This window comes from Aquarana catesbeiana, linkage group LG04 (assembly GCF_042186555.1).
Source record: "Aquarana catesbeiana isolate 2022-GZ linkage group LG04, ASM4218655v1, whole genome shotgun sequence".
NCBI classification, from domain to species: domain Eukaryota; kingdom Metazoa; phylum Chordata; class Amphibia; order Anura; family Ranidae; genus Aquarana; species Aquarana catesbeiana.
This window is the reverse complement of record NC_133327.1, coordinates 628,929,132-628,953,499: the sequence shown is the minus strand read 5'-3', so window position 1 is coordinate 628,953,499 and position 24,368 is coordinate 628,929,132. Positions and strand designations below refer to the sequence as shown.

The following is a 24,368-nucleotide window of genomic DNA, read 5'->3' as shown; positions in this document are numbered from 1 at the left end:
CACAGCTTCGTTCCAGCCCGTCCCCAGCCGCTGGAGGCAGCTGATTGGTCACTGGGCCTCCCGATGGCACGGGAGGCCCGGTAAGAGCGGCGGGAGGGGGGGACGTCCCCTCCCGCTCCTCTGGTATAACAGCCGAGCGGCTTTTAGCCGCATCGGTCGTTATATCTGGATAGCCGATCGCCCGCTGTAAACAACGGTACCGGGATGATGCCTGCAGCTGCAGGCATCATCCCGGTATAACCCCGGAAAGCCGAGTACGCACATCTGCGTACGCTCAGCGGGAAGGGGTTAAAGTATAACTAAAAGGCAAACCTTTTTTGTTTTGGATGTAGTAGACAGGGATAAGAATATCCGTAAGGTTTTTTTTGCTGTCTGTGCCCCCATTTTGGAGATTCGCTCTCTCTATTTGTCACATTTACTGTTACCACTGAAAGTCAAAGTAAAAAAGAAATCCCAAATTTTGAGTTGTCGCCAGAACAGGAATAGATGGGGAAATCTTCCAATTGGGGAAGTTCCAGTTCTGGTGACAACCAGGGATGCCCTCATTTTGAAGGGATTTCCTCTCACTTCCTGCTTTGGCTATGGGACAGGAAGGGAAGGGAAATCTTCCCAATGGGACACAGACAGCAAAAATAAATATTGATTGCAGTCTTAACCCTCCCTTTCTATATCCAAAATGAAATAAAAAATTGCCTTCAGCTTTTCTTTAAAATTGTATTTTAGCAGATATATACTGTATATATACACACAGTATCTCACAAAAGTGAGTACACCCCTCACATTTTTGTAAATATTTTATTATATCTTTTCATGTGACAACACTGAAGAAATGACACTTTGCTACAATGTATACCATACTTATCCATACTTTGTTTATGTGTACATTTATGGTATCTTAGGGGATACACCTTATTATTTGTAGATATATCACATTTATTTGAGTAAGCGTCACATTATTCATTTTAATATTCCAAAATGGTAATGACCCCAAACACACCGTCAAGAGGACCACTGCCTTGCTAAAGAAGTTGAGGGTAAAAATGATGGACTGGCCAAGCATGTCTCCAGACCTAAACTTTATTAAGCATCTGTGGGGCATCCTCAAACGGAAGGTGGAGGAGCGCAAGGTCTCTAACATCCACCAGAGGACTCCAGTGTCAACCTGTGAAGCTCTGGTAAACTCCATGCCCAAGAAGGTTAAGGCAGTGCTGGAAAATAATGGTGGCCACACAAAATATTGACACTTTGGGCCCAATTTGGACATTTTCACTTAGGGGTGTACTCACTTTTGTTGCCAGCGGTTTAGACATTATTGGCTGTGTGTTAAGTTATTTTGAGGGGACAGTTAATTTACACTGTTATACAAGCTGTACACTCACTACTTTACATTGTAGCTAAGATATAATAAAATAATTACAAAAATGTGAGCTACTGTTAATCAAAGTCAGTGAGCCAATAAGGAGAAAGAGGTTTGGGCCTAGTCGAAGCTCCCAATCTGAATGGACACACAGAGATGCGGCTCAAATCGGGTGCCCCCACAGCAAGCTGCTTGCTGTGGGGGCACTCGGCAGGATGGAGGGGCCAGGGGAAGAAGAGGGTCTGGGCTGCTCTGTGCAAAATGATTGCACAGAAACAGGTATTTATAACATGTTTGTTATTTTTAAACCAAGAAAAAAACAAGACTTTAATATCACTTTAACATCTTCTGTAAGTAATTACTAGCCTGTACATGGCAATTCTGAAACTGACTCCTTCTAAAGTGGCAGAGCAATGGCTACCTCTAGTTCTTCTATCTGAGCTTTATGAGAAACTTGATTTGTCCTCTCAAGCAAACAGCCTATACCACATTTCTAGTCAGCAGCCTTCTGGCCTGTACCCATTGATCATCCTCTCCTGTACTACATGACTTGATGAGCATTGATTACAGTATGTCCTACCAGGAGTATCTGAGGGCTTAGTCCTGCACTCTCCAGAGTCTGGCACATTTCCTGGGTGGAACATTCCCCATGTAGACACTTCCAGAAGAAAAAGCTTCCTGTGCAAAGCAGAATGGAAATAGAAAAGACTTTCATTTAAAGATTTGTTAGAACAGTTCCTGACAGTCAGCTGACATCACCACTCTACTCTTAAAAGCTACAACATACAAAAATAGGATTTTTGACTTACCGTAAAATCTGTTTCTCGGAGTTCATTGACAGACACAGCCTTCTTTATTCAGAACCATAAGTCATATCGCCTCCGCAGGAGTAGGACTAGGCAGAACAAAACAAAACACCTGGCCACACCCATGGGCTGTCCTCAGTCAGTATATAACCCCCTCTCTGCTCTAGGTATTCAGTTTAGTAGCAAGCAGTAATAGAACTATCAAAAAAAAATCCATAGAGGGGTGGGTGCTGTGTCTGTCAATGAACTCAGAGAAACAGATTTTATGGTGGGTCAAAAATTCTATTTTCTCATTCGTTCATTGACAGACACAGCCTTCTTTATTCAGAACCATAGGGATGTCCCAAAGCAGTGCCAAACATGAGGGGTGGGACAATGAAAAATCCCAAGGCTAACACAAGAGCCAACCAGGTAACAGGAGCTTCACCCAGGACAAGCTGGAACCCAACCTGAACAATACCCCTTCAAGAGGGAATAGACCCTCTAAACAGCAGCCTGCAAAAAAACTTGCGGCCAAAAGAGGCATCCGCAGATGCCAACCCATCCACTTTGTAGAATAAAAATATACACCGACGACCAGTGGCCGCCTTGCAAACTTGCGCAATGGACACCTGATGACAGAAGGCCCAAGAAGCACTAAGTGCCCGAGAAGAATGCGCCATATCAGGGAAAGGAGGAACCCGATCACTGACCGAATAGCCCAAAGTCATCATCTGTCCTAATCATCCAGAAACCAGCTTGCAGAAGAAGCAGACAGCCCCTTTACAGTGAGCCTGACCTCCAAACAAGACTCAGTGGCTGGCAAATACAACCGAATTCTCCAAAAACACATCCAGGGCAGATAAAGCAAATTACTTGGGATGTGCTGACCAGGGACACAAGAAAGACAACACAATGTCCTTATTCAAATGGAAATCCAAGGATGGAACTATGTAAAAAGGGCGAAACACCACCTTAACCTGGGTAAGGTGAACGACAAGATAATGCCACCATTTTCGACACCCTGCGAGCAGAGGTGAGCCACCAAGAGGCCACCTTCCGAGACAGAGTAAGCAGTGGAACCTCCCGAATATTCTGAGAGAGAGATAGAGGCTTTTTGGAGAACCAAAATCAGATCCTACGACGGTAGAAGAAACCGCACCTGTGGAAACAGACGTCTAACCCCTTGAACAAAAAGATACACACCAGGGAGTGCAAGACCAGGGGACGCTGAAGAAGACCACCCAGGCTGACACCTGGCCCTCTATGTTACTCTATTCCTGCTCAACCCCCCCCCGGTAAATGGAGGTCGGAATCGGAGCCACCTAGAAAAAAAAAGGAGGATGAATGCCCGGTGACTCATACAAGGGTATATGCGCTTTCCACATCCAGAGGTAAAACCTCTCAGAAGGTAGACTCCCTAGCCATCAGCAGTGTCGGAACTGCAGCACCTGGCTCTTCACAGCCAGATCGTTAAAACCAACGACTCTAAAGCAGGATGGAAGAACGGCCCTTGAGACAGTAGGTCCTCCCTGAGAGGCAATTGCCAAGGAACGTCGGTGACCAGGCGCACCCAGTCGGCGTACCCAGACCGACAGGACCCCACCGGAGTCAAAAGAGTGACCGGAATCCCCGCAGCCATGATCCTGCGCAAAAAACCACAGCAGAAGTTGGTGAGGAGGAAAGGCGTAGAGCAAACGTCACCGGCCCCCTAGGCCACCAGAAGATCCCGTGACCTTGCCAGAAAATTTGGCACCGTCCTGTTGAGCCAAGACGCAAACAGATCTACCTCAGGAGTGACCCAGCGGAGACAAATCTGATGAAACATGGTCCAGTGAAGGGCCCACCCCGTGGCCCAACCCTAGCCAACTGAGGTATCCGTCTGACAGTATTCCACTCGTGGAATGCGTGCGTCGGAAAGGGCCGGAACAAGACATTCTGCCCACAGGAGGATACTGGCAACAGCCAGGGCCGCCAACAGCCTTTTTGGACTGCCGTGGTGAAGGATATAAGCCACCGCTGTTGCCTTGTCTGACTGGATCCGTACTGGGAGCCCCCAAAGTCGAACCGTCCATGATCCAGACATAGTCTGATCGATTGAATTTCCAGGATATTACTCGGTAGTCCGGATTTCACCAACATCCAACAACCCTGAGCAGAGCTCAGTCCCAGGACATCTCCCCACCTGGACAGACTGGCATTGGTGGTCACCCTGTTCAATACAAGGGAAGAAAGGATTTTCCCCGCCGAAGAACCGGAGAGCGAAGCCACCAGACTAGGGAACCTCTGGTTTGCTGACTCAGCCGAATCGGATTGTTCAGAGACCTTGGGCATTTGTCCCATTATGCCAGGATCTCCCCGGATCCTGCAAATGGAATCGCCTCAAAAAAAGATAGATACCATCAGACCCAACATCCACATGCAGATCCGCAGAGGAGCCCACCTGCCGGACAGTAAAAGAAAAATGCAGCATGCAACTTCTGGAATCTGTCCAGGGGAAGAAAAACTCTGGCCAGAGCTGAAGCCCTGTCAGGCTCAGATAATCCAACGCTCTGGCAGGGCCAAAGCCGACTTCCAATAGTATAGACGTCAACTGAAATCGGTGAAGGTCTGTATAGGAACTACGTTGCTCCTCGCGAGTAATCGAGAAGTCGGAGAAGAAGATTGTCCAGGCAGCCCAGGACCGCCAACCCCCACTGACGTAACCATGCCAGATCCGGGCCAACACCTCGTGAACACACGAGGAGTGGTGGCCAGATCAAAGGGCAACACCACGCGCTGATGATGCTCCGCACCCACAGCAAAACGGAGGAAGTGCTGGAGTCAGGCACATAACAGAATGCGTAAGTAAGCATTCGTGATGTCATAGAAGTCAGACAGTCCCCATGATGAAGGAGTGCCACCACCGTGCGGACAGACTCCATCCTGAACTTCTGTACCCACACAAGGCAGGTCAGGGCCTTGAGGTCCAGAATTAGATGCACCATGCTCTCCATCTTTTAGACTGGGAGCAGGTTTGAATAAAACCCCTGAAACTGTTTCCAGCACAGAAACCGGGACAATCACACTCTGCAGCAACGGGGCTTGCACAGCCCCCCGCGGAGAACAGCAAGCAGTCTGGCGACAGACATCCTTTGGAAACAAAAAACAAAACTTTTTTGAGGAACACAGCCAGAAAATTATCTTGTAACTGGACAAACTCAAGACGCGACATGATGTCATTCATGGTAACCCCCCAAAATACATGTCTAAGCACCACTGAGGAAAGAGAGACTCAGCAACCAGGGAAACTGCGGCAGAGAAGCATAGCGGACAAAGTCATCCAACATTAGTATCTGACCCCACAAATGTTCTTTTGGCTGAATGAGCACCAATTCCCCCAGATGCACTCCAAAATCTTGCAGAAGACTGGAGACTATTATAGACTGGCTGATCAGAACCCCAGAAAAACTGACAGGTGGACCTGATCGGACTTTGCTTGTGAAAGGGGCCTAAAGCGGAGCAAACTGAGGAAAAGTATAAATAAAATTAATCATTTTTTATTTAAATCTTTGCTAATTGTGCTGAGCTTGCTATGGGATCGTGTATAGTATTAGGGTTGTGTCAACAGGAGTTTGTTTGCTTCACATGGGTTTTTTATTCCCACACAAGTCAATTGGGATAAAAAACCCACTTTAAGTAGGCCAAATGCAGATCAAATGCATCTTTCAATGAAATCTGAATCACAGAAGAGTCTCAAACTGATGTCATCGATACAAGCCCAAAGCCCCCTGACATGGGCCAATATTTTGTCACATATAAAGGACCCGTTGCATTCAACTGACATTTTAAAAAATGAAATGGGCAGCACAGTGGTGTAGTGGGTAGCACTCTCACCTAGCAGTAAGAAGGGTCGCTGGTTCGAATCCCAACCATGACACTACCTGCCTGGAGTTTGCATGTTCTCCCTGTGCCTGCGTGGGTTTCCTCCGGGTACTCCGGTTTCCTCCCACACTCTAAAGACATGCTGGTAGGTTAATTGGCTTCTGTCCAAAATTGTCCCTAGTATATGAATGTGAGTTAGGGACCTTGGATTGTGGGCTCCTTGAGGGTAGGGACCGATGTGAGTGTGTGATGTATGTGTGGAGCGCTGCATAAATTGACGGTGCATTATGGGTACCTTAGATAAAATAGGGATAATTGTAGACATGCACCCACCCTCACTCAGCTTGAACTGGATGGACTGGTGTCTTAATTCAACCTTAGTAACTATGTAAATAGTTAACCAAAGCTGCTTACCTAAAGCAATATATTCCTCTGCGCTGACCTTCTTCACAGAAATAGAGTCTTGTTCACACTCCAGGTACTCCAAGAAAGTCTTGACTGGAAGCATTCCATCTTCATCCTCTGCAAAGCGGACGCCAGACCTGGTGTGTTCCTGCCTGTAGTTCCTGATTATAGTTTGAAGTCTTATCAATTCACCTTCCTCCAGTCTTAATAACTGGGCCAACTCCTGCAAAACACATAAAGTGGCCTCTTATTATGATATACATAATAAACGCAGGGTATTTAAGGCTGGGTTCACACGGCTGCAATCAGATTTTGAACCAACTTTCATTGCAATTATCTAGTGCTCCTTGGACGTTACTTGGATGTGATTTGCATCTTCCATGGGGCCAAAGTCACAGTGGAATCGCACCAAAGTAGTGCAGGAACCTTTTCCAAAATCACACTGTGCTGAGTTGCATTGATGTAAACAAGCACCATTGGAAACAATCTAATTTCCATTGTCATGCAATTCTGTGTGACTTAAGTTGAATCTGAAATCGCACTATTGTGAACGGAGCCTAAATTACATAGATTGAAAAAAAATGGGTTGCCTTATCTCAGCATTCATTCAGTTGGGTTTTGAATTGTAATGTTTTATATACAGATTACCACTAGAGGGAGACTAAACAATTCTGTACTGAAATTTAGTCATCAAAATATGGACACAAATGTAAAAAAAACTGAGGATCTCATTAAAAATTATAGGCAGAAGTGGCCACAATAACGTAAAGTGTTTGTGAACTCAAACATAGAAATCACTGCCAACCCCTCTATTAGAGCTATGCATACCACACTGTATAAGTCTTTTATAAAAACGAGGCATGTACATACCTTTTTAGAACGATCTTCAGGCCGGTCATGTGACTCGTGGCCGCTTTACAGTTCCGATACATGGCTTCTACAGGAGGGGATGAGATCTCACTCTGACGTCAGCCGGGGAGATCACATGGCCACTCAGACCCTCCTGCAGTAGCCCTGGAAACCAGACGCGAGTCACATGACTGGCCTGAAGATCGCTCTAAAAAACTACTTACATGTGCTATGCCTATCTGTAATAGTGGGGCTGGCAGCGACCATTTCAATTTTTTTTTTTAATAATAGCGGCGGAGCTGAAAGCCAGGGAGGGGGTGAGAGAGGAGAGCAGAGCAGGGCTGCGGATGACGGAGGAACGTGCGCTGACCACGGAGGTCAGAGCCCAGCAGCCCTGATTATCGTGGTCAGCGCAGAGAGGTGGATATAGGAAGTTGCAGGTTCAGCCAGGTTTTTTACCCTCTAGAGAGAGGCAGATTACACAGCACAAGCACTGTGCTGTTTAATCTGCTTTAAGGGACCAGAAATTCTATTTTTTTATTTTTTTTGGGGGGGGGGGGGGGGGTTACAAACACTTTAAAGGGTTAGGCTCACCTTTAATTACACTTTTACAAAATAAAAAAAAGTTATGAGTGTTCCCTTTTAGTGTACCCTAACCTACTGTTCTCTGTTTAAAAAAAAATGATTCTAACTTTTGAAGCAGTTTCTATTGTGGGTAGCCTCTCTCTGTTCTGCCACTGAATGTTTGTCTCCGGCACCTCACAAACAAGCGCGCGAATACAAAAAGTCAGCTTGCCAAACCAAGCTCTCTCTCTCTCGCTCACGTTACTAAACCCACAACAGTAAAATCTGTCTGTATATGCAGAATAGCATGCTTGTTCTACTCACTGTAGAACTTAAGGGGTTAATCCTCTGCATTGTGTAACAAAAACTCTTTGATCCTGTATGCAAAGATCCTCCCCCTTCTGCAAGGTCTCTCTTGGCAAGGTCAGATAAGACACAGTCAGAGTAGTAAAGTTGCACATGCTCAGTTTGGTCTCTATTGCTGGAGAGAATATTTCCTTGTTGAGCTGAGCTTTTCAGGTCACATGATATGGACATCACACATGTGGATCTGTATACAGATCCTAAATGACAGCCCAGTCCCTCCCTCCTCCATGCTCAGTAACTAAAAAGAACACAGTGGGTGGGATGTCTCATCTTGATTGATGGATGATCCGACTCCCATAACAGCATGAGGACACAGGCTGTGGTGGAAATCTCCTACCTGAACAATCAGCACTCGGGCAGACCCTGCAGTTTATCAGGTGACCGTGGTATACAGATCAGCCAAAAAGGTATATAATGGCAGTATTTTAATGTAAAAAGAAGATTTGTGGGCACTTTGGGGGGGGGGGGGAGGGGGGGGGTTGAACTATTTTCGTATTACTGGGTTTAGTAACATTTTTTAAGCTCAGATACTGCTGCAAGAGAGAGCAGACTGTGCATACATGGTGAGGCAAGCTGAATTCTCATAGTCAAGTGTTTTTTTGCGAGGTGCACATCTAACTGTCAGATGTCCTGACATGGAGAGGGGAAGCCCATGGCAGCAGCAACTTCAATTGTAAGAATTCATTTTAAAAATGGAGGACAACATTTTAATGTACACTCTAAGCTGTAATGCATATGGAATTTTGTTAAAAAAAAAACCAAAAACATTAAAAAGGTCAACTAACCTGTGAAAGCTTAACACCAGACAGATATAAAAGACACAAATGCAGCTCCACATTTAATACATCTAGAATTGTACTTTTTAAAATGCAAGAAGTGTAAGTTTCCGAAACTGACTGGTATCAACCTTTCTGCAGTACGCTGCACAACAGAGCTCAGATTAGAAGGAGAGAGACAGAGATGAGCTCATCAGTCCGCTGCTTTTCCATTCACTTTTCAGCCACAGGCTGGGGAGAGACAGGACCTGGAAGTGTTACTTAACTCCAGCAAAGAAAAATCAGGTCTCCTGCCCTGCCGGACAGGGCTGTGCTGTCAGATGGGGCTGTGTAAATTCTGAATAGACAAGATTACAAACCTTTTAGCAGGTTAAAAGCTCCCATCAATGTATTTCATCTTTGTATTTAGCAGTTTGCCTGGAAATCGCCTTCAGAATGCCTACTTACTGAATGCTCAAAACGGTTTCCCTTTACCTCCTGAGATTATGTGAAATGTTTTAAAGAACAGAAAAGAATTTTAAGCTTTGTGGTTTTGTTTCATCCAAGGACCCTTGCTACACTGAGTAAAAGGATTATTTTTCAGGACTGATGCTTACTTTAGTCGAGGGAGTGGAGGCAGTTTCCATGGTGACAGAAGTGATTTTCTGGACCGATTCATAGAGGTGTAGAAGCTTTAATTTGTACTGACAGAAGACCAGTAGACTCTCATCCACACACTCCAGCTCTGCACCAAGGGAAACACAAAAGGAATCAGAGTAATACAAAACTATATTAAAAGCACAAAATAAAATGTCTGTTGGCTAATTTAGGCAGACTCGGGGCCCACAGCAAGCTATCTTGCTGTTATGCTCTGTTTGCATTTGTTGTTTTAGGGCCCATTCACACCTGAAACTGGAAGTTTTTGCATGTGCAGTGATGTGCATTTAACTCACATTTTTTATTTGCATTTGAGGTGCATCTAAGCTTGCATTTTCTTTGAGGTCGCTTCCATCTACTTTGGGCTTTTATGTGTACTGCGCTGTGTTGCAGTGTACTGCTCCGTGTTGCAGTGCATTTTTGTGCATTTAATTGCTTCTGTGTGTGTTTTTGTACATTTGCAGTGCAGAGAAATGCAGCATGTTCTACTTTTTTTCACTGGACTGCAATAGTGTGAACTATACCCATGGGATAACCTGGATTTTGGACCGTCTATGCAGTAGGAGTGCAGTCAAAAATGCGTCTCACTGCGTCTGGTGTGAATGGGCCCTATAATGGCAGGTATGAAGTGCAGGCAACATATCTGTAGTAGGTCTAGTGCTCTGCAAAGGCTGGGCAGTTCTGATCTGGTAAAGCTTCCTAGTAGTGCCAGAGCATACTCAATCTCTCCCACCACAACACATTCCCATTGGCTAGCCTCACATGCCATAGGGAATGTGTGAAATGTGGCATGCAAGATTTGACCTTGCCAGGATGTGGCAAAGCTTTGTCTGATCTAAAAGGCTTGGTATTCAGGTGAACCAGGGGCATTGGGAGCTAAATGCCAGCACTTTATACCTGTCAGCAGCTTTTTTTAAACCCTACAAGCTGTGCCACAAAACTATCAATACCCTACTTAAGTGAAAATTAGCAGCCCAACAACTCACTTGGCTACAAAAGAGATATGGAGGGGGAGTGGGTGTACATAATTTGCATTGGGGTAGTCAAATTTTACTGTAAAGAAATTGGCAGCTCCCATTTATCACTATGGGGATTAACCTTCCCTCCACTGTCTCACCCAGCTTCCACGTCACAGTTCTATCTCCTACATATGGCCACTCTCACTCCTGGCGTGCACTTGTGCCACATACTAGTGCAAACAAAATCTTGCAGTACAGGCATGTTCCAGGACGCCTGCGTTAACTGCCATTAGCAAATTTTAAATTGGTTTACTGGATATTAATGTTCATTTAGTTGCCACCTGCTTCAGCATTCTCTGTTACAGCAATGCCTCAATGCTTCCTACCCTACTTGTCCCCACTCGGGCAAACTGGAAAGTGATTCTTTTTTTTTTTTGTTTTGTTTACAAACTATTTTTTTTGGGTACAAAAAGAGTTGTCATATGCCTAGATAAATATAATACAAGCAACTTGCATATAAGGAAAATCAGAAGATATTGTGTATTAAGGTAGATATACTTTGTTTTAGTCTAAAAACACATTATGCTTGTTATACATTAACACAACTAAAAGGTTGTAATTTAATAAAAACAAACAACACATGTCATACTTACCTGCTCTCTGCAATGATTTTGCACAGAGTCGCCATGATCCTCTACTTTTTGGGTCCCCCGACGGTGGTCCTGGCTCCTTGCCCCTTCCGAGTGCCCCCAATAGCAAGCCCCTTGCTAAAGGGGCATTAGAGCAGGCTTGCTGCTGAGCTATGCTCCTGTGAACATATATCGTTCATTTACCCCACTCTCTCCTCATTGGCTCACTGGCTGTGATTGACAGCAGCAGGAGCCAATGGCTCCCGTGGCTGTGTAAGCCAATGAGGAGAGACAGACCCCGGGATAGCGGCTGCTCTCATGCACACAGCTGGATTGAGATGGGGCTCAGGTAAGTAAAGGGGGGCTGGGGAAGCTGCATCCAGAGGGTTTTTTCCCTTAATGTGTAGAATTCATTAAGGTAAAAAAACCTTCTGCCTTTAGAACCACTTTGCCCTGGAGGTGGCATACAAATTTAAAGCTGGTGAAGAATCGGCACTGAGGGAGCACAGCCTTGACACTGTTGCATCAAAACACAGTTACCCCTTGAGTCAGATTAAAATACCCGAAGTATCTTGTATATGTCTGAAAGGTTAGGGTAAACACAGATACATGTATTTATCATGCCTTACAGGCGGCCACTGCCTAGTGCACCAATTCTGTGGCCATATCAAAATTACCTAAAACAATCTACTGAAGTACTCTGCAAAAAGTAAATGTCACGTTTTAATAATTGATAGAAATGATAGCTGTGCTATGAGCCATTACCTTGATTCTGTAAAGAATCCATTAGAGCCTGCGTAATGCTGGTAAGCGTGGAGAGAGGAATGCGGTTGCTGGCGAGGATATTTTCTAAAGCCTGGATATACGCACAGAAAAGAGAAAAGGTACTTAAAATTATACAATGTCAGTTTGCTGACACATCTTATTGATCTGCACACCATATATGAAAAATCCCTGTAGAAAGAAGAAAAAAAAAAAAAGAGAAGAAGCTATGCTGCAGCTTAGACTTTATTAGCTGCGACAGCTGTCACTCACTTCTCTGCAATAAATGTCAACTTTTTTTTGGGATGACACAAATGGGGGGTCCAGTGAATGACAAGCAACAGGAAGCAAATCCACACTTTGAAGACACAAAAACAATCAGATTCCTGGAATATAAAACCAGGTATTTTTGCATGTACAAGCCCATTATTAAAGCAGACCTTGAGTTATTTTTTTCAACTTTCCATGTAATAAATCCTCTGCCCTTGTTGTTTTAACTTTGGATAGTAAAACATTTTTTTCTGCCAGTAAATACCTTATACAGCCCACTTCCTGTTTTTTTTTTTTTTTGGTAAAAAGCCTAGGCTTATGACATCATGGACAGCTCTCTCTCATTCACTCTAGTGAGAGTTTGCCAGGAAGGGAGGGGGGATGAGTCATAAGAGGGCCAAGCAGGGCTGCAGAGCTGGAGGTGTGCCTCTGTGTGTCTGTTTAAATCCAGGAAGTGAACAGGCAGCAGCTTCAGCTGCCCACAGTTAAAATGGATGCAGTCAGACTTAGTGGAGGGAGATTTCTGCCACATATTTGGCAAGTACAGAATCACAGTATATATAAAATAATATGCAAAGTGGTTGGAGGGAAGCTTTAGAATGGCAAAGATGTTTTTACTACAAATTATGTGAGCAGACTGCAGTTCCTCTTTAAGCCCACATTGCCAGAGTGTTCTATATTCTAATAAATGGTAACCAAAGTGAGAAAATACTTATGTGTCACTTTTCAGTGGCACTTACAACTCCATCTCTACTTCCTATTTCTGTTGGGGTACCCCAAGGCTCTGTCCTTGGGCCCCTCCTATTCTCGCTCTATACCTCTTCCCTGGGCTAGTTGATAACCTCCCATGGCTTCCAAAACCACCTCAAGGCCGATGACACCCAGATCTATCTCTCCACTCCTCAACTCACCCCATCGATCTCCTCACGGATCTCAAACTTACTGAATGACATATCGGTATGGATGTCACACCACTTTCTCAAACTCAATCTTTCTAAAACCGAGCTTGTTATATTTCCTCCTTTCCGGAATCATCCCCCCCCCCATGACTTTACCATTAAGATCAACAGCACAACCATTGGTCCCTCCACACATGCCAGGGTGCTGGGTGTAATCCTTGACTCTGACCTCTCCTTCAGCCCGCACATCCAATCACTGGCTAAATCCTGCCGCCTTAACCTCCGCAACATCTCCAGAATTTGACCCTTCCTGACTAATGACACCACAAAGCAACTTATTCACTCCTTGATTATTTCCCGCCTTGACTACTGCAACTCTCTCCTTAATGGCCTACTCTTACGCAGGCTATCCCCCCTTCAGTCTATTATGAAAGATGTTGCTAGACTAATACACCTCACTAACCGATCCGTGACTGCTGCTCCTCTCTGCCAATCCCTTCACTGGCTTCCCCTACCCCACCGTATAAAATTCAAAATGCTAACCACAACATACAAGGCCATCCACAACATCGCCCCCAGCTACATCACCAACCTCATCTGCAGATATCGCCCAAATCGTCACCTCCGCTCCTCCCAGGATCTACTGCTCTCTAGCTCCCTTGTTACCTCCTCCCATGCTCGCCTTCAGGACTTCTCCAGAGCTTCTCCTATCCTTTGGAACTCCCTGCCCCGGTATGTCCAATCAGCCCCTAACCTCTCAACCTTTAGGAGATCCCTGAAAACTCATTTATTCAGGGATGCCTATCCCACACCCACCTAACAACTTTACCCGAGCCACCGTCAACAAATCATTCCCCGCAGCTATTACCTTTTGTACCACCACCCCCTCCCTTTAGAATGTAAGCTCTACGAGCAGGGCCCTCCTGTCCCTTCTGTATTGTGCTGTCCCCCCTCTACATTGTAAAGCGATGCGTAACCTGTTGGCGCTATATAAATTGTGTATAATAATAATAATGTTATCGTACCTGTTTCTTAGTTGCTGGATATTTAATGTCTAAGAGAATTTCCTTTGCTTCTGCTTCAAGTCGCTCTGAAAAAAATACAACAAAGAGGACTACTAAGTCTATTAAGTTTTCACTTAAATTCAGCTGAGAAGTGTGCTGCTTTCAACTTTTTTTCAAATTTTTTTCAACTGCTTAAACTAGCAACTAACCAGAATCCTTGTTTCATTTTCAGATCTAGATTACATAAACAGAAATGTTAAGCCGATTAGCTGCCATGGGTAAGACTATTTGCTTTCAACATGCTCTTTATACATCAGCCATTTAACATGCTTTATGCATTCAACAGTGTAGCGCCACCCAGTGTCATTCTAGAGAAACAACATATTTGTCACAGTTGAGTTGAGCGTAAAATATTTAATTACCGTAATTTGGAGATTTGGATTTTAATAACGTGCGGAGTTTCTTTACTAGGTGCAAGTCTTTGGCTCGTTCACACTTTTTGTCGCTAGAACAAGAAACAATGAAAGAAAAAAAAAAAGAGCAATGTGAAAACGCAGCACAAAAATGTATCCTTCACATAAAGTAGTGCCTAATGCAATCTAAGTGACTGAGGTTCAGACAAATGAGCCTAAAGGACATGTTGTAAAAAAAAAAAAAAATGGGGGGACTGACCGCCTCTCCTTCAATAATAGAATTCTCTCTGCTGCATTAAGTAGAGGGAACCTTGTAGGATACCACAGGCACCACACCAAGGCATGAATATTATGAACGGGTAGGTCATAGTATGCAGTATTACTACAAAGTATAAGGGAGAGAAGATGTCCACTTTCCAATATACATGAGCCCCATAGCGAAGTTTTATTCCAAGTGTGGCTTAGCTCTCTTACCTGAGTGCCAGGTGGAAAGGGATGTTCACTGTCCGTACATTTCCTGATACCGGATCAATCAGACAAATCTGATACGTCTGCGGCTGCCAACCCTGACTGGTGACGTTATTTAAACCCATGATCTTATACCCAGGACACAGCAATCTGAAACAAAATGAGTCAGTGAGCTAAAATATAAAGGGCACTAGTTCTTTTCACACACATTTAAAGTTACATCTATTACAATATATTGGTCCATGTTTATCAATACATTGGACCAGGTTTTATAGATTGCAGCGCTGCACCTAATTTATCTTGAAGTTGAAAGTTGGTCAAAAGTCACTTGATGTCCACTTGGTCCTTACTTTAAATAATTTCCCCAGCTATCGGGAGCATCGCCCGACTGTACTTACAGCGGGTGAGCACTAGTGGCACCAGGGCTTGGTCTTTAGTTAAACTGGATAAACCGAGGGGCTCATACGGCCATAGTTGCAACAGAATTTTCCATGTGTTCCATAAGATGTTTCACTTTAATGCCTTCTGCATCACATCATGGGAATGATGTAATTATTTTTATCTTTCTATTAAAGAGGTTGTAAACAATATTAAAAAAAAAAAAAAACAACCGGCAAGACAAAGGCATAATGAGCTAGTATGCATCGCATACTAGCTCATTATGAAATACTTTCCTTAGATCGAAGCCCCCACAGCGGCGCCTGCACACCGCTGCTACGGCTGACATCTTCCCTGGTGTTTCTTCCGGGTTTGCGGGCTCCGGCGGTAACCGCCGGTCACAGCACAGGGCCCTGATTAAACTGCACGGGCGGCCCTTTCTTTAGAACACATGCGCTGATGATGTAGGCGGCGGCGTATATAGTAAATATCTCCAAAACGGTACAAGTTTAGGAGATATTTACAGTACCTACAGGTAAGCCTTATTATAGGCTTATTTGTAGGTACAATTAAAATGGAAGACTTTACTTCCTCTTTGAATATACTTTTCTGTAATAAGTTTTTGCACACTCTGAATATGTGTCATAACGTCTGTGCTTTTTGTACCTTTTTGAAATAGTTAATAAAAATTATTGGAAAGAAAAGTCACTTGATGAACACGAGGGGCGGGTAGGGGAAGGGAAAGATGGAGCGATTGTGTGGTTGCGATTGTGTGGTTGGTACCGGTGTTCACCCCGATCTTCTCAAAACTGAATATCTAAAGCAAAAACCAGTGACAGTTGTCTAAAAGAGAGATTTTCCCCTTGACGTTGGGAACATTAATACTCATTTCCTCTTGTTTTTTGCCTTACATATACTTTAAAGCAAACCTATATGGATTTCACTGATTCAGTGGCATCAAACCTTTCTAAGCTGCTGAATGAAAATAAGAATGGAGATCAGGAGTTGGACTGAGAAAGCACTGAATGGAGAGACAGTCAGGCGGCTAGCATTTTCTCCTCAGTAAATTTGATACCAGGATGAATGTCATTTAAAAAAATACTTTAAAAAAGTTAGCTTTTAACATTCAATGTTGGAACAAATTGACTTTCACCAAAGAAAACCACATTCACTGTTAGAAGTTTGTTCATTTGAGAAAAATATTTTTTTCCTGCTCCTATAAAAAAAGAAATCGAACAAATGTTCGTAGAAAGAACATTTTTGAATAAGATTTATAGCAGTGTGTGGCCAGCTTTAGATAAATGAGGCTGACAATAGATCCAAAACATAGGCTCCATTTATTTAGTTCTAGATTGTAAGCTCTAATGAGCAGGGCCCTCCGATCCCTCTGTATTGATTTATATTGTAAGTGTACTCTCTGCCTTCATGTTGTAAAGTGTTGCGCAAACTGTTGGCGCTATATAAATCCTGTATAATAATAATAATAATAATAATTTAGTCTACTGAACTGATTAGTGTCCGGACTGGTCCCCACCTGCAGTGTTTGCCCACATTAAATGCTCCAACACGGGGTCCTTGCTGTGTGCTCCACACTTCCAGGATTCCCCGTCTGGGGGCATAAATGACGAGGAACTGGGCCACCCGGCATGGACCCTGAACATTGCCAAATGGAGAATAATGGCTTCTCTCAGATTCCCTCTCTTGTAGGTCCTCTGTAATTTGCATCCATCCAATCTGAGCATCTCGATAGCCTGGAAGACACAACCAAGGAGGAATGATAAATGACTCCACACTACCTCTTTTTCCTGACACACAACCTCATATGCAATTCCTCCGCCTCTGCTAGATCACTGGATGTCAGATGAACGCTGGATATAGCTAACCTTAAATGTCATAACTGCCGAGACAAATGGTATTGGAAACTGGAATAAAAAGTAGATGTAAACTCTAACTCAACGACATTTAATTTAGCACTGTGTGTCATAAACTAAAAACACATTTTTTTTCCCTCTGTTGTTGCAACTTAGCACTGCTGATCTCCTGAAGCCTCTCTGCAGCTACTTCCTGTATAAACAAACTTCAAAAAGGCTGTATTGTATTTTTTAGGGAGAGCTTCTTTAACAGAAGCAAAACATGCCTGTATTAGGAGCATCAGCTTCCACCAGATCAGCATGTGACAGCGTAAAAACTCAAGAGATCAACTGTGAAATGGGGCAGAGCAATGTCACTTAATAACAGGAACTGCTCAAACAAAGACCTTCATGGCAGGATCACAACATATTATTTTAGTTAAAAGGAGAAGTCCAGCCTGAGCTATTTAGGCTGGGCTTCTCCTCTGGGTCACAGGAGTGCAATTCATTTTTCACTTCTGTGACCCGGTTTCAGTGAAGAGCGGTCTGAAGTCCGCTCTCCGCAGACGTCACTGCCATCAGTTGAGGCAGAGCATCATCCTGACTTCCAAGTCTGGATCTGCCAGCTGCCTTGATTGATGGCAGTCTCAGCGAGCCGCTGAGATGGCCACTCCCCGCCAATCCACAGCTCAGCGCTCCAATGAGCATGGAGAAGCAGAGAGGAGAGACGCTGACTGACAGTCAGCAGCTCTCCTCTCGGGGATCTGTGAGAACCGAGCCATTGGCGATGTTCGGTGGCTCGGTTCTCAGTGCAGAGACGAAGGGGGACAGCTTCAGCATTGGTCTGATGCTGCATCCACCTAGGTAAGTATGAATCTTTATTAAAAACAAAAAAAAACAAAAAAACCCCAACATACTTCTCTTTTAAAGTTGCACATTTAAGAACATTAAAAATGACTTATAGGCCCTCATGCACACTGGACGTTATAAAAACACCAGTAACATTAGTTGTAGACAGCTGTAGAATGAGTTTTGCAGAGTTTTTAAGAGTTTTTTTTTTTAGCTGTAACAGTTTAGCTTTTTTTATCAGAACTATACTCCCACAAAAGCATATGGCCCAAAAGCGCTGAATAGCCTCGTTTATCAGCGTTTTTAAGCTTTTATCAGAGTTAGAGCATTTTTACAGCTGAAAAAGTCCTCTCAAAACCCACTAGTTCTGGGGGGGTTCCAGCCAGAAAACGCCCCTGCCAAAAAACGCTAATAACTGCCTGTGTGTGCATGGACACATAGGCTAACATGCTGGGGAGGTTACTGGCTGCAGAAAAAAACACCTGAAGCCAAAAACAGTAGCTGTAAAAATGTCCAGTGTGTCATTAAATTGAATTAATATGTTAAAGATTATATGAGATTTTAATGATTTGAGATATTACTAATTAGGTTTACTTTATTATCCAGAAATATTTTATGCCTGTAAAGAAAGTTCAATCGGAACTTTATATAAAAATGTGCTGAAAAAATTCTGTTCCTTTACTTCTGGAAATTTGGGGGTTTCCCCATTTACCTTTGTGTGTTACAGTTCTAATATTATAAAATAAATAAAAAGCCAGTACTTGGAGTGGAAGTTCTTTACATTGGGCACAGCCAGCGTATAGACTTGGGAACTGGGCACAGAGATCTCACTAATACAGTATAGAAGTCCAGTGATTTCATGCTCTATGAACTGAAATTTTAGTTTTGGGTGGACTGACCCTTTAGTTTTTCTGTAGAAAACAGTAAACTTCTAAACTTAGCAAATTAAAGAATCAGTCTATAAAATGAGTGGATACCTTATTACATATGGCCGGCTGCAAAAAGAGGCTGGAATGTTTTTACATTCATGAAAACCATTCAGCTATGGCAATGAATCCAATGAATAATATGAATAAATCGCTACCCTTCCACATTCGAATGGCCACTCCTCTAACCACATCCACCAGAATGACCCTCCCAAAGTCATCGGTCACCGCAGCTAGCGTGTTACACGGGGAAAGACTGATGCTCTCTCCATGGCGACGGGAGTCGGGGAGGCCGAACCTGACAGCCAAGGGGGTGGCGGGTTCCACTTTAGGCTTCTGTTTTTGTTGTGGCTCTTCTTCATGTTTGCTCTTCCAGCCCAGCCAACCACTAAGACAAAATAAAAGTAAGTCGTCATCACACAAAGCATGTACATTAAGTGAACTAAAGAGAATTCATGAATATTGTTCTTTTCTGACCATTCATAGGAAAGTGAGGCTTGCCTCTTCCAGAGCTAATGCTATGTGTTTATATTAAAGATTAGAAGGTTGAAAAACATGCTGAGTTACTAATGGCAGGGGGGTGCAAGAGAAGCTGACGTTACTGAAAGTGAGGACTGAGCGGCTAAGAAACTGCTGGGAAGGGGGAGGAGCAAGGAAAGCTCATCTGCCGAGCCACTGCTGGGAAAGGGAACAGGAAGAACTGTGCTGCTGACTCACAAGTGGAAGAGGGAACAGGAGAAACTGAGATGTTGAGCCACTGCCTGGGAGGGGAACTGCCAGAGACAGGAAGTAGGCTGCCCTGAGCTGCTAAGTCACTGATGCAAAGGAGAGCTGAGCTGTTGAGTCACTGCTGGAAGGGGGAGCAGGGGGAGCTAAACTGCTGAGCCACATGCAAGTAATGGGGAACAGGGGGAGCTGAGCTGCAGAGGCACAGATGGTGGGGGGGGGGGGGGGTGAAATGTTGAGGAGGGAAATCAGGCTGACCTGAGCTGCTAAGGCACTGATGACAAGGGGAGATGAGCTATATAGCCTGGCCATAGTTTTAATTTAAGAATCCACAGGCATAGTGGATGGATTTCATCAATTTTCCTTTATCTCTATCCCATCTGCCTGCCTGAAAATGACATGAATATCATATATTCTAGAGCTGGCAGAAATGGTTCACAATACCTGGCAGCACTGAAGAGGGCCGAGGTGAGTTTGCTGGCAACAGCAAGAGCCACATGAGACAATAATGGCTGTGTACTGCCCTGTACAGATAAATATGGTAAGTGACATGGTAAATTAGCATAACACAACAGACATGACTACACTACTAACATACATACCTCCAGGGCAAAAAAGAATCCTGTGAATGGATTGGAGCCCACAGTAATATACTGAGACATGGTAGGGGGGCTGCTCTTTATAGCGGCATTAAAGCCTCCCAAAACGGAGGCAGTCTTCATCTGGTCAAATGGAGAGAGAGCCATAAAACCTGAAAACAGGAAAACGGGAAAACACTACTGTGACACAAGTCAAGGCAAAAGTACCTGTCTGAAAAGACTGGAAAGAAGAATGACATTCTATACTCACATTCAGAATGAATGAGAACTTGCACTACTGTGGAAGCCATGCCCAAAAAAATGGAAGCAGAGAGAAATTATCTGTCTAGTCACCAGTGTTTCCTGTGAGCTTCCTGCAGCTGATCTTTTCCCCATCCCTAATGCCCCGTACACACGATCGGAATTTCCGTCGGAAAAACCTTGGATGGTTTTTCCAACGGAATTCCACTCAAGCTTGCCTTGCATACACACGGTCACACAAAAGTTCTCTGAACTTTCGACTGTCAAGAACGCGGTGACGCACAACACTACGACAACCTGAGAAAATGAAGTTCAATGCTTCCGAGCATGCGTAGGAATTTTGCGCATCGGAATTGCTACAGATGATCGGAATTTCCGATAGGAACTTTTTCCTTCGGAAAAATAGAGAACCTGCTCTCAATCAAAGTCCGATGGAGCATACACACGGTCGGAATTTCCGACCAAAAGTTCACATCGTGATCACGTGTACAGGCATTAGGCTTACAATGCCTAGTACTGCACTGAATGACAGCCATCTACAGTATCTCACAAAAGTGAGTACGCCCCTCACAATATTTTATTATATCTTTTCATGTGACAACACTGAAGAAATTACACTTTGCTACAATGTAAAGTAGTGAATGTACAGCTTGTATAACAGTGTCAATTTGCTGTCCCCTCAAAATAACTCAGCACACAGCCATTAATGTCTAAACAGCTAGCAACAAAAGTGAGTACACCCCCAAGTGAAAATGTCCAAATTGTCCAAATTAAAATGTCAATATTTTGTGTGGTCACCATTATTTTCCAGCACTGCCTTAATAACCTTCTTGGGCATGGAGTTCACCAGAGCTTCACAGGTTGCCATTGAAGTCCTCTTCCACTCCTCCACATCACGGAGCTGGTGGATGTTAGAGACCTTGCGCTCCTCCACCTTCCGTCTGAAGATGCCCCACAGATGTTCAATAGGGTTTAGGTCTGGAGACATGCTTCACCAGTCCATCACCTTTACCCTCAGCTTCTTTAGCAAGGCAGTGGTCATTTTGGAGGTGTGTTTGCGGTCGTTATGTTGGAATACTGCCCTGCGGCCCAGTCTCCGAAGGGAGGGGATCATGCTCTGCTTCAGTATGTCACAGTACATGTTGGCATTCATGGTTCCCTCAATAAACTGTAGCTCCCCAGTGCTGGTGGCACTCATGCAGCCCCAGATCATGACACTCCCACCACCATGCTTGACTCTAGGCAAGACACACTTGTCTTTGTACTCCTCACCTGGTTGCCGCCACACACGCTTGACACCATCTGAACCAAATAGGTTTATCTGTGTCTCATCGGACCACAGGACATGGTTTCAGTAATCCATGACCTTAGTCTCCTTGTCTTCAGCAAACTGTTTGCGGGCTTTCTTGTGCATCATCTTGAGAAGAGGCTTCCTTCTGGGATGAGTGTAATGCAGATTTGATTTGATGCAGTGTACGGCGTATGGTCTGAGCCCCTTCAACCTCTGCAGCAATGCTGGCAGCACTCATACGTCTATTTCCAAAAGACAACCTTTGGATATGACGCTAAGGCACGTGCATTTAACCTTTTTGGTAGAACATGACGGGGCCTATTCTGAGTGAAATCTGTCCTGTTAAAACACTGTATGGTCTTGGCCACCATGCTGCAGCTCAGTTTCAGGGTCTTGGTAATTTTCTTATAGCCTAGGCCATCCTTATGTAGAGCAACAATTATTTTTTTCAGATCCACAGAGAGTTCTTTGCCATGAGGTGCCATGTTGAACTTCCAGTGACTAGTATGTGAGAGTAAGAGGGATAACACCAAATTTAAGACACCTGCTTCCCATTCACACCTGAGACCTTGTAACACTAAACGAGTCACATGACACCGAGGGAAAATGGCTAATTGGGCCCAATTTGGAAATTTTCACTTAGGGGTGTACTCACTTTTGTTGCCAGCGGTTTAGAGATTAATGGCTGTGTTGAGTTATTTTAAGGGGACAGTAAATTTACACTGTTATACAAGCTGTACACTCACTACTTTATATTGTAGCAAAGTGTCATTTCTTCAGTGTTGTCACATGAGATATAATAAAATATTTACAAAAATGTGAGGGGTGTACTCACTTTTGTTAGATACTGTAGCTTGCAGCAGAACTTTGCTTCCTCATGTCAGAACTACTCCACCCCCCATGACTGATGAAGGAATTATTAAGCAGCGGCAAGAGTAGTGTCCAGCATAGTAGTGACAACACCGAATCCCACTCTTAACCTGGTAAGAGTCAGAGGAAGGAATGCCTTATATGATCTCACACTACCAATATACAGCTAATAGGCTGTAGGGACAGGAGTGCATAGGCATCCTCACATACCAGGAGATGCACTACAATTTTTAGGAAAATTTTAGGACAAAAAGGCAAATTAGAGTACATCTTAGGCATAACTAACATTGCGAGATGTTGCCTATAAGAAAACAAATCTTCACCTTTTTGAGTTCAGGTCCACTTTTAGGCGAGCCTGGTTCAAGAGTGATGATGTGCAGAGACCATGTGGATCCTGCAAGTACCTGTGTTGGATTCCCAAGTCCCTATTGAGGCCATCCATCCTGAGGTCCAGGGTGTACAAGCTGACATTAGAGTGGTTGTAAACCCTCACTTATACCCAGTGAAGGGGCTATTCTCAGGTGATAGAGTTGAAACAAATCCTCCTAAGTTGTACGCGTTTATCTGTAGTCTTCTCGTCTCTACATCTGTTCAAGGTGCTGAATTTATAAGCTTGTCTAAGAGCTCAGAAAAAAAAGAGGGGGGAGGGCTGAAGTTACATGCTGCAGAGCGCAGTGAGGAATGAATGGACACAGAAACAGAGCCAATGCTGTCAATCAGCTGGAGGTCCCTCCCCTGTCACCATTTTTCTCTTGGTGTCAGGAAAACTTGTAAGAAGTGATTCATGCTGATAGCAGAGGAATGAACCATCAGAAAGAAATGACATTTAGTGCTCCGGATCGAGACAAATACACACTATAGATGGATATGCTTTGTTCATATTTCATGACTGAGGTTTACAACCACTTTAAGTCTAGGCCCGTCCTGGGCTAAGTCCCACAGAATCCTCTCCAATTCAACTGTCAAATATGAGAATTTATATGGACAATGGAGGAAAAGACTTTTAAAACCTAAAATATCATGAGGAAGGGGAGCTTAATATTGACTCGGGCAGAAATCAAAGACCGATATACAGCCTGAACCTAGAATGCAAGAGATCTTCACAGAAGCACAAGGTTTTTCAAAGACGAAAATTACTTTATCAATACAAAAGACAAAGAATACTTTTGTAATTTTAGGTAAGACAAGGTGTCTGCTTTAGCACTTCTCTTCCCTTACTAGATCTCCAATAATGTAAAATCGCAATGGATATGAAACTCACCCACGCTGGCATGATCAACAATGTGTTCCACATCCTGCAGGCCCCACTTCTTATAAGCCAGCGGAGGGGGCTGGACATTCTCATTGCCAGAAGCAGCAGCTGATCAATATATAAAAACAAGACATATTTTATATGTATAAAGCAAAGAGCAAAACCCACTATCCACGCAACAGCAAATGCAGACTTTGGTATGAATCCTGCAGCATCCAATGAAGTATTCTCTGCATAACAGAGAAGAAGACTAATAACAGGATGGCTCAGTCACTTGAATTTAACAGATCATGTGACCAGGCTCTCCTCCTAGCAGCAGCTTATTCCTTATTTGTTAAAATAAATGGGCCTTCATTTCTGTCAAGACAGATATTGTAGCAC

At 43.9% G+C, this 24,368-nt stretch overlaps 1 protein-coding gene across 1 annotated transcript in view; it reads right to left on the bottom strand.

Moving 5' to 3' along the window:
* Window positions 1-24,368, bottom strand: part of RAB3GAP2 (RAB3 GTPase activating non-catalytic protein subunit 2) — a 111,211-nt gene that overhangs the window by 36,119 nt on the left and 50,724 nt on the right. The window contains exons 9-20 of the mRNA XM_073628357.1: window positions 23,997-24,095; window positions 20,338-20,486; window positions 20,180-20,259; window positions 19,168-19,397; window positions 16,919-17,135; window positions 15,013-15,156; window positions 14,548-14,630; window positions 14,147-14,211; window positions 11,956-12,046; window positions 9,563-9,690; window positions 6,421-6,634; window positions 1,938-2,035 (exon numbers count right to left, since the gene is read on the bottom strand). Coding sequence (XP_073484458.1) covers window positions 1,938-2,035; window positions 6,421-6,634; window positions 9,563-9,690; window positions 11,956-12,046; window positions 14,147-14,211; window positions 14,548-14,630; window positions 15,013-15,156; window positions 16,919-17,135; window positions 19,168-19,397; window positions 20,180-20,259; window positions 20,338-20,486; window positions 23,997-24,095 — 1,598 coding nt within the window. The remainder of the gene's footprint in view (window positions 1-1,937; window positions 2,036-6,420; window positions 6,635-9,562; window positions 9,691-11,955; window positions 12,047-14,146; window positions 14,212-14,547; window positions 14,631-15,012; window positions 15,157-16,918; window positions 17,136-19,167; window positions 19,398-20,179; window positions 20,260-20,337; window positions 20,487-23,996; window positions 24,096-24,368) is intronic.